The following is a 19161-nucleotide window of genomic DNA, read 5'->3' as shown; positions in this document are numbered from 1 at the left end:
GACCCTTGAGGCTCCAGCAGCTTCAAATACTTGTTTACTGCTTTGTAATGGCATTTTTAGCAGCTGCTCTCTTCATGCAATGGTTTGGTCTGGCAGAAACTTTCCTCATTGGGCTTTTATCAGCATGAACCTCCATGCGCACTCAATCAATTATAGAGAAAAATCCATATCGGTACGATGATAGTGCTATTTAAATGTAGCGTTTATCAGTGGGGTATATCATTCCCTGTGCTGAATTTCACCTCCCGGGAACATAGTTGCGGTGATCTACCACACAAAATCCTTTACTGAGAAAGCTCTCTTGGCTATTCAAAATCAATTTTTCCCAAGCGTATTTTTTTTCCCCTCTAACTAAGTTTTCTTTCTTTGCCCTTCCCCCAACACCAATACTCTGCCTTATCTGGTTCTCGATAAACTCTGTATAATCACTCCCGCAGCCTCCCGCTCTCCCTTACACCCTTTGTTGCTTATGCCCAAATGCAGACACACACTCGCGCGCACACACATACACACACTAGTTTTTGTCTTTGTTTTATAAGACCTGCCACTCAAACTCAAAGCCTTTCTTTGTGTCATAGAAAATAGACATAAAGGAATAAAAAAAATGGAAAAATCCTCCCATCCTCCTCTCTGTTTTACAAATACCATTATTTGATTTTGAAACTAGTGAAAGTATGAAAAATGTTTGAATTTTAAAAAGACACACTTTATTGAAAATAAGTACAATGGAATCTTGATTTCACTGAAGGCTTGTCTGTTAGAGCAGATTGTCCATTAGGTCAGAGTGCTTCTTTTTTGTGGCCTAAAAACATCCAAAGCAGTCCAACCTTATTGTTTTGTATTATTTCGTAGCCTCCAAATGTCAAGTACATGACAAAGGTATTGTCAATGAAATAAAATCTTGAAAATGTTCAAAAAATATATATATATCAGATATATCAGAAATTACATCAAATGTAACTATTTTGCATGTGGAAGAGCAGCGAGAAAATCAGATTATTAGCTGACACTGCAGTTAAGTCATCCAATTATTTTATTTGCACGTCGTGTGTTTGTGTATTTATGTTTGCTCTCATTTTGTTTTGTTCCTGTGTCTTGGTTCTGAATGAACTTGCTGCCTCTGACATGCTCAACAACAACTTTCATCCCTACTTGCCCAAAAAATGGGAATTACTCATTAGCTCATGACAAGCTATACTATAAGAACCCCATCCAGCTTGAAAGAAATCACTTTAAACGGTTTGCAGGAACGTCTACAAGCACTAGTCCCTATTTTCTCTTGCTCTTGCCATGGATTTCCTCTAAAGTGGATTGATGGCTTATACTAATTCCATCCATCCATTCATGTTCTATACTCTCCACTGTTGCTGGAGCCTGTCTCAGTTGAATGATGGCGAGAAGCACGGTAGATACAGGAGAGATCACCTGACACATTAAGTGAAACATTCCCATCCAGGTCAGTAACACTATAACATGCCTTTGGTATTTTAATTACTCGGAATAACTCAATCATCGTAAAACTCTGAGGTCTTATTAACAGCTGAAGCTCCTGATAATGTACAGTATATTCGATTTTCATATTCCTACCAAAATTTTACATTGCAATATAAATTTGCAATCTGTTTTTGGACTGCACTAAGAATCCAGAGTACCCAGGGAGGAATGGACCCTCAAAACCAAAATGAACTATTGAGCTTCATCCAATTGTACAAAGTGATAACTTGCCTCCAGTTAGAGATAAAACAGACTGCGATAAAACTCTTCTAATCCTGTGTAGAACACTGAGAGCCAGTTGGGAAAGAGACGATTATAGAGCCGCGCAACTCACACAGTGCCAAGACTGTTTGCAGGCATCTTTCACAGTGGCCTTTTAGAACCGACTGAACACTGTGTGGTGAGCTTGCTGCATTACTTCATGACCAAGACTGCGAGTTGGAGAGCGGATGAGGAAAATGAGACATCTAGGGAGATGAACAGGAATTCGTCACATTAATCATAACCGCTATTACACTCTCATCAACCTCCCATATTCATAATTGCCAAAGATGAACGTCGTATTTTTTGTGGTATTGGCTGCGCTGTCATGATTACAAGGCGGAGAAGCTCGACAGCCCATTTCTACAACAGAGGAGAAACAAGACAAAATGCACGCAGGGTACAGCTCATTAAACATGCTTAGTGTTGATGGGAGATGGCTGCTGTTTTTCTTTCTGGGTGGAATAAGGATGAAAATCAGAGTAATATCTTGGCTGCTACTTAATACAGATTTTCTACCAGAAAATCTCTCAGATCTTTTCTTTTGCAGTGACTGAATAACTGTCAACAATCACTCAATCAAATCGTTTTGAACACAGGCATGGTCCATAGCACAGCAAAGACCAATGTACATTTACTTGTCAATATAACTGACCCAGGAAGATGTATACTGACTGTACTTCTATATTACATGAGAAAACTACCAGAATGGTGAGAAAATCTGCCTCGCTGCTCTGACGATTGGGTTTTGACTCTTGGCCCCAGGGACGATGCTACTGGGTCTAAGAGGAGCTGCAGCTCCATCAGAAATCTGTATTGCTCCAGTTAAACCCCTCCAACATTTATTTGAAAATTATCTTCACAGTCACTATGAATAAGTCAAGCCCGTTGAGTCGTCCATTCTTGGCTCCGTCCATCCTGTATGGTCATTTTCATGTTCCCCTCTCAACCATTTTTGTGTGTTCACACAAACGGGATGGTAACACACTCACCTATTCTGCATGAGCTCCATTTTATGACAGTGAAGCAAGCTGTCATCGTTCAGCCTATTCAGTTAAATATAACTGAATTCATAATTCACACAGTGTAGAATAAATTAGGCATCGCATTGCGTGCCATTTCTGTCATGTCAAAAGACAGACCACAGAGTAGCCACAACATTAGGGACACTGGCATCCTCCATACAATGAGGTTTTTGGAGGGAGCATGGTACTTATGAATTATTTTTCCATATGTTCTATAGAAAGTTGCACAGTCGTAAATAAAGTATTTGCATGGCAATGTTGCTGCTCATCACATTGTACAAGCAGCAGGAAGAGGATTGTTATCTGCAAGGTATTGATCCAGTTTGTCTCTGAGTGACAGATAAAAGCAAGTGGGCAAGGGGCTTGTTGTGCTATGTGTGGGAATTCTTCTCAATGCAAATTCATGCCAGAGATCCAATTGAGAAGTTGGAAACTAGGCAAACGTGATGGAATGTGAGACCATGGTTGTGTCAGGGTTATAATGAAACATAATAAAAAAAATACTATTACAAATCTGGTTTAGACTGCAGTATGCCTTTCATATCAAGGAAGCTTGAATAGGCTCTGGCTCTCTGTGACCCTGAATAGAATAAATGATTTAGGAATGTGACGGACTGAAGTAACTGAAGGCTGCTGCATTTTGCAATACAGTACACTGACCCAGAGACAGATACTATATTATTATATCGGTTCACTACCAGAGGATATATTCCGCGATCCTCATGAGGATAAGTGATTCAGAAAATGGATGGAAGGATTGGTATACATATGGGCTACACTTAGAGGCACACTTGCTTACAAATGTACCCAATTAAGTGACTACGGGGCGTGTATCACAAGAAATCCTAAATCATCCTCAATGACGTGTTATGTCATATCATGAGGGAAACATGTTGACACAGTGCTCTACTTTCCCGACCATATGAACGTTTTCTTGGTGCACCGTAGTCCGCGAGGCGCGCGCACGTTTTAGTACCATGGACAGCGCGCCACGCCGCAGTGTGAACGCGCCGATTCAACCGGTGGCTTTCCAGTGTTCGGCGAAGAGTGTCGGCCAAAAATGAGCAAATGTCACACACAAGATGCGTTTATTGCACACATGGGACACGCCACTAGCGTTTTGGCTCACTTTTGTTTTTAGAGTGGGGGTTGCATTTGTGATCCTCTATCGCGTGGGTAGGCGTGCCGCCGGATGAGTGCTCGACTGGGCTGCGTGGAAAAGCTGAGTGTGAGGTGAGCGGTCCGCTGTGGTGGTGGTGCCTGAGAGAGCCTCCATGATTTAAGGATGCTGTTGGGAAATGCCTGGAGACAAAGATGACGAGATTTGTCGAAAGGCACTTGAACTCCTTTCAGATCTTTGTTCCAAAGGGGAAGTGCAGAGCGAAAACTGCCTGGATTTCATTTACTATTTCCGCGATTTGGCCAGGCCACGCTACATGGACTCAGGTGAGGATCAACTACCATTTAAACGCAATCAGATGAATGGAGGTCAAATGCAACTTCTTTAATTGTGCATATTTTTAACCTGCGTTTGCCATTTTCGCCAGCACTTTCTCGTCATATGAAGTGCAATTACTATTCTGTTGCACATTACATGCATTAGGGTCATTTGTCAGTATTGCTTTGGATTTTCATTGTACTCTAATGGGATCGTCATAATCTTATTATATCGTATTACTGACAACTACACACATAAGGGTGACTGACTCTCGTGCAATTTCCTTCGTGCGTGTTGCCGCTTGCAGTAAAACCACACTTGTTTTATAAAAGTTAGATTTAGATCTGTGCGCGTGCTTGGTCGTGTGTGTGCGTGTGTGTTGTGTCATCGAAATGGATTTATCACCGGACTTCACTGAACTTGCTAAAACGTGTTGCAAAGAGAAAAAAAAAGAGGCGTGAATTTTCTCAACGTAGGCTTACACATTTCGTCACGTGCAAAAATGGCACGTTTTGAGCACTCGATCTTGTGTGAGCGTGTGCGCGTGCGTGCGTGCAATGGAGACGGTGGCAGTGAGCATGCAGTGGAAGTGCCCATTTTCAACAAGTCTGTTTCCTGGTCATTTGCTTTCTTAGTGCCCATTTGTTGATTTGTCAAGACATGCATTATAATCTTGGACATTCTCTGCTTCTTCACACTCAAAAAGAAGTCATGAGCCAAATCTAGAACACATGCACCTTTCCGCGATGACAGATTAAAGTGATAAAGAGGCAATTATGACTAAGAGGGATGGTGCAATTTTGGTAAATGCAGTTTCTGAAGAAAAAGGACAGTTTTGAATCCTTCACGGGTAAATGGCTGCAGACCAAGGCAACACCTAAATTATTTCCCCGATACTAAGGATATTAATTGATGAATTAATCATTGGGAATTTGGTAATACCTATTTGTCATCCTTCTGCTGGGAGTTCTTTTTTGATTAAATAATGCTTATGAGTCAGTTGTGACTATTCATAGATTGTTAAAATGCATTTGTTAGATTTGACTAGTGTTTCTCGCCCACCTCGCAGCCTTACAAGGTTTAAAGTGTCGATCCCAAGAAAAAGTTGATGGTGCTCAACTCATAGTCGTGATATGATCATGTGACCTCAGGTGAGCGAAAAATCTAAACTGCATATACACACCACCGACTATGACCCACTGTGATTCTCTTGCCGTTTTTGTATAGAGGCAAACGTGGACACATATCACACCAAGGGAATGTTCAGACAAATAAGATTTCAAGAGGGAGGCGTTCTCAGATTGCTTTTTCAGCACCAGGTTGCCTCCTACACTGCTGCATCTTTGAAGGCCCCATGCTCTAAAATTGCTTCACTCTCTTTGTTGTTATACAGTCTCTGAATCTTTCCAGATGCCGATAGATTTTTCTCATGCTGTTCTCTGGCAGCCTGCCCACATGACGGTGTCTTCACATGACAGGTCTCTCTACTTGTCTACATTCTGCTTCTAAACCTCACATACTCTTTTTGGTATTTACAGGATTTCTGAGTGCACAGAGGAAAGACTGTCAGTTAGTGTGTGAAGCCTTCTGACAGTGCCCACACACAAGTCTTGTTCTCACTAGTCGCTGTGGCTCAAATGACCTCATCCGATGCTATCATGGTGAAGCACAACGTTATGCTTTTAATTCAATATACTACATGCTAATGATCCAACCAAATACTGTATGTTGTATTTTTGGGTCGATTAGGGGAAGATTCTTTATCTGAACAAATACATTTTAAAACTAGTATTTCTATTTGTACGTTTCCACAAACACAAATTCATTAACGTTATATAAAGTATATTACAATATAAGTTCAATCGAGCTGGAGCAGAATCAAACAGTGGGACTATAATAGAAAATATGCAGCCAAAAGGCAAGAACCAACACAAGGATGGCGAGAGGCAAACTAGGAAAAGAAATAGCTTGAGGTGTCAAGCTCTCCAAAGCATAATATATACAGTGAATATAAAATGTCCACACACTTCTGTCCAGATGCCAGGTTTTTCTGTCTTAAAAAACAAGAACCTATAAATCTCAACTAAAAGTAAAAAATCAACTGAGATATGTTTGCAAAAGTGTGAACTCTTTTTTTGGGATGTGTCTGTCTTCAAATTAAATCATCACATTCAAACTCATGTTAAATACGAGTTAGCCGAAACGTGCTACAATTTAAAGTCCCTCTGATTAATTTCAAATTAAGTTCAAATATTCTAAGACGCTTTTTCAGGGCATTTTTGTAGAGAGCTTCCACAACAACAGAGGGAGTTTATTGTTGTATCATTTGGGAAACGGCAAAAAATAAGAATTTCCAAGGCATTTTAAAACTTTGCCACCAATTTATAACTCACTAAATGGTTTAGGTTCAGAATCCATGAAAGAAATTGATTATAAACCCAGTAGGGCTCTGAGATCTATAAACTTGGTTCCATTTGTGGAGCCCAGAGTCATTCAAAGCAAACTTGGTGAAGCAGCAATTAGCAATTATGCTGCACGCAAATGGAATAAGTTACAAAAAGAAGTGAAGTTAGCCCCAAATGTAAACGCTTTGAAATTTCAGACTAAAAACTATTCTCCCCCACCATACCTATCATTAACGTCCAAAGCACATTGAGTTATTTTGTGTAGGAACTGTGTTATATAAATAAAGCTGCCCTTCCTACAGCAAAAACAAAAACCATTGGTTTCACTGTTTCAATACTTTTGAAGGGGCGTGTTATGCTTCCTAATTTTCTTAAATCTCTTTGAGGTCATTGTATAAATATTAGGGACAAAAATGAGGCAGGTGTTCAGACAGCTGCAGTAGCTGCATTTCCACTAAGATTCACAATTTGGCATCGGTCCATGAAAATAGTTTGGTCCTAACAGACATTTGTATTCATGATAGAAAAACGAGTGAATAACTGCTCATTATTATAATGATGTTTATGCATATTGGCATAATTGGTCAAAAGGTTGGTGCTAATTTGACACTTGCAATGTAGAAAAAGTTGGTGAATACATCATTATCCTACCAACTAAAGTGGATTTTATCTCAATGTTCAGTTGGATTTGGTGAACTGCAGACTTCTGGAAATCCCAAACAAATCTGTTCCACAACTATAACTCTAGAAATTGTACCAGCTTTATTAATCAACTGCACACAGCAGAGTCAACACACAAACGGAGAACAAGTCTGCCTCACTGCCTTCCCACAGAACGAGGCGAAATGAGCCAATAATAGGTATTCTCAGAAAGATACACCAGACAGATTTTATGACACTGTACAGGAACACGTGTCAAGCAAGGGAGACAATATTGTCGGTGGCCAATTCTACACAAGAGCAACAATTTTCACCCTGTTTTTCCCCACTCACTAGAAATAGGAACCATCTTCCCATATACCCAAGATGATTTTCCTGCTGCTTCTCAACAGTTGTTGCCGGGCAACAGTTGAGTCCTGCATATGCAAATTAAACTGTAATAAAACAATATTAAGAGCATTATTTTTTTCATACAAGAATAATTAAATGGCAATGCTTGCGAGTCCTAGAGGGAGAAGATATGGTACAACCATGGAAACAGTATTAATCGTATTCAATACAGTTTGTTACTGTAGCAGCATAAATATTGTGTGATTTTGCCTTTTTACACCACCATCATGAATTTGAACTCAAACTTAAGATATAAAGAATACCAAATCACACTGCCACCTGTAGTGGATGTGTTAAAGGTGGCATTCACAAGTGATATATTTAAATCTCCTGGTTTTATTTTGTCTGACAGCCAATGCTAAATGAGAGAGCAACTTTAATTATATGTTGTTTTATAAAGAGACACTAACTAGAAATATTCTTGAAATGATACACAAAAAATTGATTAATGCACATGAAGAAACTATAGCATTTGAGTCTTGATGCAGCTGAGATTTTCATTTGAAATTATGATCATCCGTATGAAGAAATTATACATATTGGAATAGTGTGACTGTGTTTCAAACTATTTTGTTCCGGCAGTTTCCTTTGACTTGTTTTAGTCCTCTCACACGAGAAGCAATGATTCATAAAGGCTTTGATGACCGGCTTTGGTTTCACTTCACCTCACTGCATGGGTATGAGCACGCCCAGTCTTGGCGTAAACAAATCCACCATTATACAATCTCATGCGATCCAAAATAAACATGAAGAAAACACTGTTGGAAAAGCATTTCTCTGAAGTGTCTGGTTTACTTTAAGTAAACAGTGTATCACAACATGAATCATACAGTTTTACTACTATTTGTGTTTTTGTACAAGCTTTTCACTTTTGTATCAATACATGCTGTCATTTGTTTTGCAAAATATATAATACAGAATATATGAAGTTCATTTTGCAGGGATTTTACACTCCAGGGGATAATTGAGAGACTAGCTAATCCTTATTAATCTTATTAAGGATTTAAATTCACCACAATTATGAATGGATGTGCCTGTTGAACAGCAGGATCATTTTTATTTGGAAAATAAAAAGGTGAGCTACCCACTGGGAAAATCACATTGTGAATGTTATCAATTGAAACCTATTATTAGCAACCTAACGCAAACGATAATCAGCAGAATTCGTCTTCTCGCATAATATGGTAAGGCTGTGCCCGCAAGTCTCAATGCTAAACACTTCATAGGCCAATGAAAAAAGTAACACACTGTATATCAGTCTCACTCACAAACAAGAAAGTCAGAAATACAAACACTGAGGATACTACCCAAAAAGAACACGACTGGATCAAGTGGGTCACTGCCACCTTGTAGAATCAATTTACAAGAGTGTGTCATGAAAACAGAAGCGGTTGCCTTTTGTTCCAACCTCTGTCACTGGTCTTTGTTTTCTGCAGATGTGTCGGTGAGTCTGCTGTCACTGGTGGTGACAGCTTGTGGCTTGGCTCTATTTGGAGTCTCCCTTTTTGTATCTTGGAAGCTCTGCTGGATACCATGGAGAGAGCGTGGTCTCTCCCCCACTACCAAGGAGCCCCACGGGGGTCACCTCAACCCAGCCATGAGCCCTTTGCGCTCACAGCCCCTTCAGAGGCAGCCGGTTTACACGGCCGTTGACCCCCCGGCCCACACCCGCCGTGAGTCGTCCCAGTGCTCCATCGCCAAAGAGCCAACACCAATGGCGTCAGTTGTATCTGTGGAGGCTCCGGTAACTCCCGTATCACCACCTCCTGTCGCCCTGGGTCCTCCGGAGGCAGCCATGAAGATCAGTCACACATCTCCGGACATTCCACTAGACGCCCAGGAAAAAAGTCGAGAAAACGGGGTTCATACTAACCCTCGGATTCAGAGGCAAACTACGGAACCCTCACCCACCGGGTACTCCATGTCGGAAATTGGGTCAGTTATTTTTAGCAGTTTTCGTTTGTAAGCAATTAATATCTTATGTGACTGGTTCTCAATAATGCTGATGATATTCTTTGTCCACAGACAAGGCTCAATACGCCGACATATGAACCTGTCGAATCCCGACTTCAACGTGGCCCAGTTTCAAAGGCAGGACTCACTCACTGGGATGGGACTGGGCCTTGGGCGCCTCAAACCTGAGCTCTACAAACAACGGTCTCTAGAAGGAGACGATGGAAGTCACAGAGGCAGGGGTTGTGGGTGTCTCCACTTCATCCTCAAGTTTGACTGTGACCTGGAGCAGTTGATTGTTAAGATCCACAAAGCAGAGGACCTCCCAGCCAAGGATTTCTCTGGAACCTCTGATCCTTACGTCAAGATCTACCTGCTGCCTGACCGGATGACCAAGCATCAGACCAAGGTGCACCGTAAAACGCTAAACCCCGTGTTTGATGAGGTCTTCTTGTTTCCTGTGGCCTACTCAGAGCTTCCCACACGCAAGCTGCACTTCAGCGTCTATGACTTCGACCGATTTTCACGGCATGACATTATTGGCCAAGTGGTTGTGGACAACTTCCTGGATCTGGCAGATTTCCCACGGGAGACAAAACTCTGCCGGGAAATCAAATACGTCTCCACGGTGAGTAATCAAACCCTTTCAAAATGAGGCAGCTTTAAGAATACCAATTTATCTTTTCATTGAGATCTGAAAATCTCAAACGAATGACCATTACAGCCAAAATCTTTTAAATACCTAATATCTCTTGAGGCTGCTCAGAAAAGTCAACAATAAATGCAGTGATGGAAAATGATCTCATTTAAAAAATTACTGTGACAAGAGTTACAATTTGAAGTCATTTCTGTGTCTAAGAGTTCAAGTTTGAACTTGTAAGGATGGGGGGGAAAATTTAACCCCAATGACACAGAGATGTAGAAATTGATCAAACAATGGAGGTGAACCCAAGTATCGCAAATTTAAAGGCCTTTTACGTCATTTTTTAATCTGCATCTTGATTTTTGTAATAATATCTACATTATAAAAAATGAAAAACACATCTAATCAATTACGGTCTGTTTTCTATGCATTATATTTTCAATAGCTCATTTCTACTAGTGTATATGTAAATTGGATTTTTCAAACAATTAGATATCTGAGGAACAAGACCAATCGCACAAAGACCAGAGGAAGCAATGGGGGCTCTGTTAAGAGTTCATTAGCAATTTCTTAAACACACCTTCTTGTGGTTGCTTTGTCTCATTGGAAGAAAAAGAAGTAAAAACCGCTGTGTGTAATTGCAAGTTCACATTTATTGAAATTACAACCTTTAGCTGAAGAAATCACACTCCACAGTGCAATGGCTGAATAGAATGTCACAAAAAGACAGTGGGTGCATTTTGTATTCACAGAGGGAGCTGTTGCTGGTTCGGAAGAGCCAGTCAAATATTTTCTCTTGCTTAATTGGGCCAGAACAATCAGTAAGCAGTTGGTGCAATGAGCCTAGTATTTTTTTCCTCCCTCCTCTTTTCTGCAGTTGGGAATGCAATCACGAGCTTGTGACAAAATGGGAATGATTCATCAATAATGTAAATTTGGTCATTTCTGATTTTGGTCATTTTGTAAAAAAAGGTCGGTGAAGTATCCAAAGCAGACTGTGTCCTCAAGGCAATTATATTTAAGCATTTGCTTACATACTGTATTGGGCTGTTGATGCAGATTCTACATTTTGCAAGTGAAGCCGGTGATTTTATGGTCTCTTATTCATCTGAATGCCATTACTAGTCGCATTACAGCTGGCCTCCAAAAAAATGCTGTTTCTTGCCGAGTGCCTCAAAATATATAACCTGCACACTGTCAACTTTGAGTGTGCTTTATCCAGACAGTACACAAACGTACAATGCATGCATTCATGTTCACGCACAGAGAGGCAGCGTCAGTAAGGTTGAGAAATTAAACGAGCACAGATGGGTGTCTGTGTCAGTGACATTTGTCATCTTCAATTTTCTAACATTACTTTGCGGTGGCAGCTGAGTTTTATCCCCGGCGGAATCTCACATCTCGTATTTGATTTCTATTAACCTATTGTGATTTGAAATGTCAATAATATAAGCTCGGACCTATTGAATTATTTTGCGTATTCGCTTTGAGAGAAATTAGAGGGTAATCGCCGCATCAATATTTCCTGTGACGCCGAGTCGCTGACCATATTGTGTGTTTCATTGCCAGATTTTACAATCTGTTATTGCAGCATCATTGGGGAATACACACACTGAAGCACTGTTTCATTCATATGATAAATGCACTCAGGTGCTCATCTCAGCAAGAAAATAAGAGTAAATATAAGTACCATGAAAACAAACTGCTTTGTTTTGCACAGAACATGACATTTTTTCTTATTAATACTTCTATTGCTACATTTTGGGTAAAGGTGATGGCTATTATTCCCAGACACCCATTTAATAAATAAAACTTAAAATTTGGGCAGGTTTTATATACTTTTGTATCCAACTGTATCATTTTCATTCATTGCAGCATCTATAGGGCTTTCTTCTAATTATAGACCTCGTTAACTCTGACACTCAAATGCGGCATCTATGAAGAAGGATCATAATGATGAGGAAAAGAGAGAACTAAATACAATGAAAGATGCTGATATAGATTTTTCTACATACAATAACGATTAACAAGGCTTTTAATGTGCTGCGATCATTCTGTGGAGGTATTTAACAAAGGGTCGTGAATAATGAAAGGTTATTATATATTCTTAAGAGCAAGTGCCTTCTATTCTTTTTGCTTCTTAACAAAGAAGATACTCGATTTTTTGCCTGCCTCCTCCGAGTGCCCACATGATTAACCACAGTGATACTTTGGCTGAGACTCAAATACCTGGCCATGCTTTCCTGAGCTCCAAGTGTTGTTTGTCTGTATGGCTTCTTGAATAGCACACTTGCACAGGTGGAATCCCACCTCAAAAATGGCTCATCACATACAACAACTATGATTATGTGAAGCAGTTCAAACCAAATCAGACAAGATTTTCTCTCTAGACGTATTTTTGTTCTCCTTCTCACCTCTTCTCAGAGTTATTTTAAGAGCAAGTGATAAGTGTGCTTCTGCCTTTCTCCATTCTAGCATACTAAGTCTCCATCTGTGCAGAAACAAGAGCATGACTTAATTAAAGCACATTCTTAGCCATTGAAGCCCATGCCATAAAAAGACTAGTGAAAAAGTAATGACCATTCATTTTCCTGCATGTAATATTAATTCTATGAGTAGTTAAATCTGATTTGTTATCTTTTAGGATAACGTGGACTTGGGTGATCTCATGTTTTCTCTGTGTTACTTGCCAACTGCTGGAAGACTAACCATCACAATGATAAAGGCTCGCAATCTGAAGGCCATGGACATTACCGGTGCATCTGGTAATTAGAAGTCTAAATCTGTTAAGGGTGCTGAATCTGTTTCATTATGGACTGCTTATTTTATTTTTTTTACCCCCATCGCTCCAGATCCCTACGTGAAGGTTTCGCTCATGTGTGACGGTCGCAGATTGAAGAAGCGGAAAACTTCCACAAAGAGGAACACTTTGAATCCTGTCTATAATGAGGCCATTGTTTTCGATGTTCCCCCTGAGAATATAGAGCAGATCAGCCTGTTGATTGCCGTGATGGATTATGACCGGTGAGAAATGTCAATTCTTGCTCTTGTTTGGACGACGGCAAACTTTGGCTATTGCAGAACTTGTTGACCTGCTTTTCTTGTTAGTCACTTTCAACATTGTATATTTCACTGAAGTTGTTCACTTTACAGTGTGTCTTGTCTTTCCTCCTGTGCGGACAGAGTCGGTCATAATGAGGTCATCGGTGTGTGTCGGGTTGGCAACGATGCAGATAACCTCGGTCGGGACCACTGGAGTGAAATGCTCACGTACCCCCGAAAACCTGTCGCCCACTGGCATCCTCTTGTGGAGGTGATGATTTTATTCAAATGTGTCTGTTATGTGTGTCTATGTAAATAGGAGGATTCACAAGTTCAATATTGATGGTACAATGAACGTGAACAATTCCATTGACCCAAAAGTGTGGGAATGGTGACAACATTTGTACAGAAACTTGGATGGCAACCCATCATTATGGAGAACATAAATCACAAATCCTCAGCCCATAGGGATCAGACTGTCAAAGACAAATATGCTGTAGTGTCAGAATGTGTGGTCTCAACTGCAGGTCATTAGTCATCCAGTAGGACAATGACCCATAACACTCTCTCGGACTAAAATGGCTAACAACAAAACAACTGAATATTCTGAAATGGCGTGTACAACTAAATGATCAATCCAGCCATTCATTTTCTCTGTTTTGTATTTTCGAATAATACTGTTGGACCACAAAACTGGTTGACAACCATTAATTAATCTTTAACACTATTGTAAGTGACTACTATTGTGTCAGATTTACAAAAAAAAACAATTCTGGTCCTTGATCATTTGTGTTTCTTTATTTCTTCATTTGTCGAGTGGCAACAATTAAATGTAAACCTAAGCGTGTAATAGTGCTTAATTTCGATTGACACTGTCAAGGAGGTATTCATCTAACAATTCTGTACTGCATACGCTTGTCATAATTGTACTGTCACTGAGTGAGAGCCTTTTTCTATTCGCACATGAGACTTTAACAAGACACCAATGCCAACATGAGTACAAATTATAATTAGCCTTTCTATTTACATTTCAAAGTCTAGCTTTAATGATAAACAAATGCATACATTACTACAGGACTGGGAATTGCAGACTAGAGGATGAATATGGGACACAGAGTCTTTTAGTCTTTGGAAAGGTAGATTTTTGCCCCTTATTCATTATTCTGTTGGTGCACCTCATGAAGTGGCCACTGAGTCCTTATTGGCAATGTGCCGAAAATGTCCAAGTAAAACAAATTGGCGCCTGGGCTCAGTGGACGTATTTTGGAGTGTAACCTCGTGGAAAGCAGGTTCAAGTGTTTTGGCTCCGGGGAGACAGCTTGAAGTGGAGCGAGTGAAAAAGCTGTCTTTCTCTCTCTGCCAGGCTTGGCTTTAATTCCAGAGCCCATGCCTTTGAATTAATTATCAACAAAATCTAGGAAGTCTTTTGTCAGAGGTAAGAGAGGGCATTTAGAGAATTCATCACCTCATTAACTCCTTTAATGAGAAAGGGTACACTGCTGGCCAAATTCTATTGTCACTGTGAATGGTGGGAAGTGGACCCAAATATTTTATTTCTTAACTACAACTTTCAATTCAAGAAATTGCTCAGAGAGACTTTGACTAAACTGAAAAGGGGCTAAAACTATGGACCAAAGACTATTATAATGGTTGGTATGTCACATCATATCATCGTGAAGAAGATGCACATACACCAAACTCCAAACCCACCAAATCACTTTTGACAGTCACTTAAATAAGAGGGCAACGATTATTCTTGACCTTTGATTTCAAAACTATTTATCCATCAACATAGTTATTGGAATATGCAATATTATGATCAATCTTTGTCTCTTACCAGTCATTCGATAAAAAATGAAATTGAAATAGCTGAACTTGAAAGAGGCAACAAAAACATCAAACAAAAATTTGTGCTAAACAACCAAACACGGTGTGACAAAAAAAACAGGGAAGGGGAAAGGCAAAAAAGGCAATTGAGGCAAATGAAGTGAGCTCAGTGAAACGAGTTGAGAGCATGCATGCTCCTAACATCATTAATAACTTCTCATGTTTTGTTCTTATCAAAAGGCTCCCTACTTTCTTCCTGGCTTGTACCAGTTACGTCATTTTAAATTGTTATCAGCATTCTTATTTTAAATAGCGCAGTGGGAAACTAATGAGAAGGAAAAGGGAAGACAAAGCCCTGTCATGATTTTGGCCTCAGGCGAGGAGAGATGGATTCTGCTCCACTGGAAACACAATCAACTTTCTCTGGTCAGGTTATATGGCTGTTAATAGAAAAAAAGGATGTCCATTTTTTTTCATAGTTAGTCTTTGTTTGAAAGTAGAAAAATCTGAACGACAGTATATAATCTCAACAGTTCAACATCCTCCCCGTCAAAAAAGATGGAGGGTGGATTTGTGGTAATGCAGCAACTAACCACCGGGTTGCAGTAAGGATCCTTTGACTTGAATTTTGTTGACCTCAACAGTGGCCTTGCTGTGCATTCTGTGATCTTGTTCAATCCCACTAAAAGATGAGCCAACTGAGTTAATTTAGTCTAGAAGAACAACAATCATGTTTTTCAATCTATGATAATAATTGTGTACTCTTAAAGTTAAAGTCCCAGTGATCATCACACACACATCTGGGTGTGGTGAAATTTGTCCTCTGTATTTAACCCAAAAAATTGACTAATGCTGTCTTCTCAGGCCCAACAAACATTGATTAAATGGATTCGCTATAACTATTGTTTGCTGGTCTAATATAAATCCTGGCGGCCAAATTTTGTTTAATGGACATCTACACTACTTTATTTCATATCGTTTCTTGTAACATTGTGTTAAATGTTGCTCTCATTTTCCCCAGTTTGGGTTTTTGGAGTTTCGCTTCAGGGTCTGCTTTTTTCAGTGTCAAGTGGTATCTTTGGGGAGTCACTATCTTTGCCTGTGATTACCACAAAACTTAATGTTTTCATACTGTGTTTGTTTTTGCAGTACCAGGGTACCACAGGTAGTAGCCAGGGAGGATCCTGTAATTCTCTGAAGGCCCCCATTTCCCCATAACCCAGAATAACATTTTACATAACATCTCGACTGGCCCTCGGCTCAGCCTCGTGCTTCTGTGGATTACCGCACAAGAAAAGAATGGTGCGGCCATCCAATTTCAGCATGGAGACACACAACTGGATCAGTTGCATGTTGAATGATCACATTGATGGATGTTTTCGGTTTTATAATGTTCTATGAGTTCTATGAGGCATACGAAGACACTTGACGTCTGTCTTGCCGGGTTTACACTAGTTGCCGTTTTTGCATTGTCTTGTTATTTGTCCTAATAGGAGGTGGGTCTGTAATTGCACAATGTTCTTTACAACCAGTCAAACTGCCATTTTCCTATCTCATTTGGTGCATGAGGTCTTGCTTGTTGGGATACCTCCCCTCGTTTGTCTGTTTGTTTGTCTGTTTGTCTGTTTGTTTGTTTGTCTGTTTGTATGTTTGTTGACAACGTAGTGGAAGTTGATTTCTCAAGAAAGTGTTTGTCAGTGAAGAAAAAACTTAAATATTGTCAATAAATATGATTAAATCAAAAATAGCCATTGTCAATCCAATACACCAGCATATTTGTTTTTCATCCATACATTTGTTTTTTTCATTCCTTGACACGTTGAAAACTCACGCGTGCTTATATTACCATCATAGCAGATTTAAGAATCTGACTAAGGCCCACATAAAAAAAAAAAAAGATATAAAGGAAATAATTCAATAGTTTTATTTAAAATGGACTTTGTGAGGAGAACGTGACAATATTACGAGCTTACGTCTTCAATAAGACGATCGTTTAAGGAAGTCTGTATAGCATTGGCTGGGAATTCAAAAGAAACAATTTGTAAATAACCATTCATTGTGGCACTAATAGTACAACTGAAATATGTGATTAACAACAATAAGTTGTTTTTATATATGTGACTGTTCCAAAGTATACTTTCTCGATGGTGATAGCTGCTTGCCGAAGTAGAGTGTGAAATTCCAAAGATTTATTTCAAAACTAAACACATCACACAATACACACTCATAACTGCTACTTGCAATGCGCCGTCAGATGAATTTCAGCCCTGGCACTATGGACGCAATCAAATATGTTATTCATAATCTGTCAAGATGTTGTCCAACTAAAAAAAAAAAAAAATCATTGCCTCATGAATGACTTGTGTTAATGGTTTTCTTCTGCATGCAAACATGAAATGGTTGAAGGTGATCCCATTGTTGGTCTGAACAGAATAGCATTTTTTTTCCCCCATTGTAATCACTTCAAGGATGACTGCATTGGATGGGACATCAAAGCATTTTTATTTTCCTTCCAGTTCCTAGTCATGTGGCCTGTTCTTTTCTTGGCCTAAAATGTTTTGAGATTGCCACGTCTCTCTACTGTGCCTATATGGATGTCATTTTTAGGCTAGTGCTGTTCTGTTTTACCTGTTGAACGGAGAGCAGTTACAATAAAGCATTGTAATTGCAATCAAATGACTTTGATTCTTTTTTTATTCACAGACACATCCTCGGATGGCATACATTACACCACTGGTGGAACCGGGGCGGGGGGGGACACTCATCACATTTTCCACATTTGGGTAAAATAAATGTTTTGGGGTCCCCTGACATATCCTTGCCCCTCATGGCATCCAGAGGGAAAAAAAATCCTAGTTCCATAAATGAGGGTTTGAAATCGGGTCATAAAATGACATTTAATTCCGTATGATAAAAGGTCAAGTACCAAAATTTCTGGACTGTAAGACGAACCCGAATATAAACCCCACCAGCTAAAATTAAAGGGGAATTCTCTTTTGTTCATATAGAAACCGCATTGGAATTTAAGATACAGGTGTTTTAATGTTTAATTTCCATATATGAGAATATGCACAAATTATTCAATATCATAAAAATTATGAAAACATCCATAGATAAGACGCACTGGACTATAAGCCGCAGGGCTCAAAGCTTGTGTAAAAAGTAGCAGTTTATAGTCAGGAAAATACGTTAAATAAACACTGTATTGACGTCACTCGTCATAATGCGAAGAAAACGTGAACAACTTTTAGACTATATGAACAAACAATTTATAGAAGACCTATATTCTACCTGGGAGGGTTATCGCCAAGGTAGTGTGGTTTTGCTGATGATTTTGGTAACTCAGCATCAATCCCAAAATTACAAATTACCGGATAAACAATTAAAATCAGAAAATGGTCTTAATATACTGAACACTACGTTAAAATCCTAATTTAACAACTTAAATCGTTCCCCCATAGAAATTGTGCAAGTGTACCAAATGGTGTGACCATTGAACACATTTGAATTCAATCAACCACTGGGCTGTGATTATTTTTGGCTCACATTGGTTTTAATTATCAGAGTCAGATCTCCATGAAGGCATCTTTCAATAGCTGCTTTTGTGTTCCAGATTGCCACATGAATAATGGATGTCCCTCATATGAAAATCAAGGGTCTCCTTATGCTGTGGACATATCTGGCCGTGCAAGCTTTGTTAATAACCATGACCTTGACCTCTCCAAATATCCAGCTATTGATTGCCCCATTGCCTGTGTTTTCATAGAGAAGAACGTGTAAAACCTAGCGTAAATAATTGGTATGGACAGTTTTATTCATTTTCAACCAAGAGATGTGTCGGCTGTTTCATTAGTAAGTACTGTACATGACAACCATCAGCTTTAACAAGTGGAGTAAATAGAGGAGAGAGTAATTCTTCACAGAACATCTTTCTTGGTGTTATAATTATCAGTCTGAGATTTCATGCTGTCAAACACACAACAGTGGCAGTGAAATCAGAACAACCTCTCAAATGTGAAAACT

At 39.5% G+C, this 19161-nt stretch overlaps 1 protein-coding gene and 2 long non-coding RNA genes across 11 annotated transcripts in view; 2 read left to right on the top strand and 1 right to left on the bottom strand.

Annotated features, from left to right (window-relative positions):
• Positions 1–19161, bottom strand: part of LOC148400682 (uncharacterized) — a 154169-nt gene that overhangs the window by 79285 nt on the left and 55723 nt on the right. The gene's annotated exons all lie outside the window — the stretch shown is intronic.
• Positions 3783–17773, top strand: syt9a (synaptotagmin IXa). Its single transcript, XM_088371729.1, has 7 exons — positions 3783–4226; positions 9110–9608; positions 9699–10254; positions 12914–13034; positions 13122–13293; positions 13453–13582; positions 16288–17773. Exons 1-7 carry the CDS (start codon positions 4079–4081, stop codon positions 16354–16356), a joined length of 1695 nt encoding a protein of 564 aa, XP_088227855.1. The 5' UTR covers positions 3783–4078; the 3' UTR covers positions 16357–17773.
• LOC148400685 (uncharacterized) lies at positions 4235–6951 on the top strand. The gene is made up of 3 exons (XR_015857666.1): positions 4235–5153; positions 5288–5369; positions 5446–6951. It is a non-coding gene; the product is annotated as an uncharacterized LOC148400685 (long non-coding RNA).

Source organism: Syngnathus floridae, chromosome 3 (genome assembly GCF_059516105.1).
Source record: "Syngnathus floridae isolate MCC-2025c chromosome 3, RoL_Sflo_1.0, whole genome shotgun sequence".
Taxonomy (NCBI): Eukaryota; Metazoa; Chordata; class Actinopteri; order Syngnathiformes; family Syngnathidae; genus Syngnathus; species Syngnathus floridae.
The sequence above is the reverse complement of the archived record's forward strand: the minus strand, read 5'-3'. Positions and strand labels throughout refer to the sequence as shown.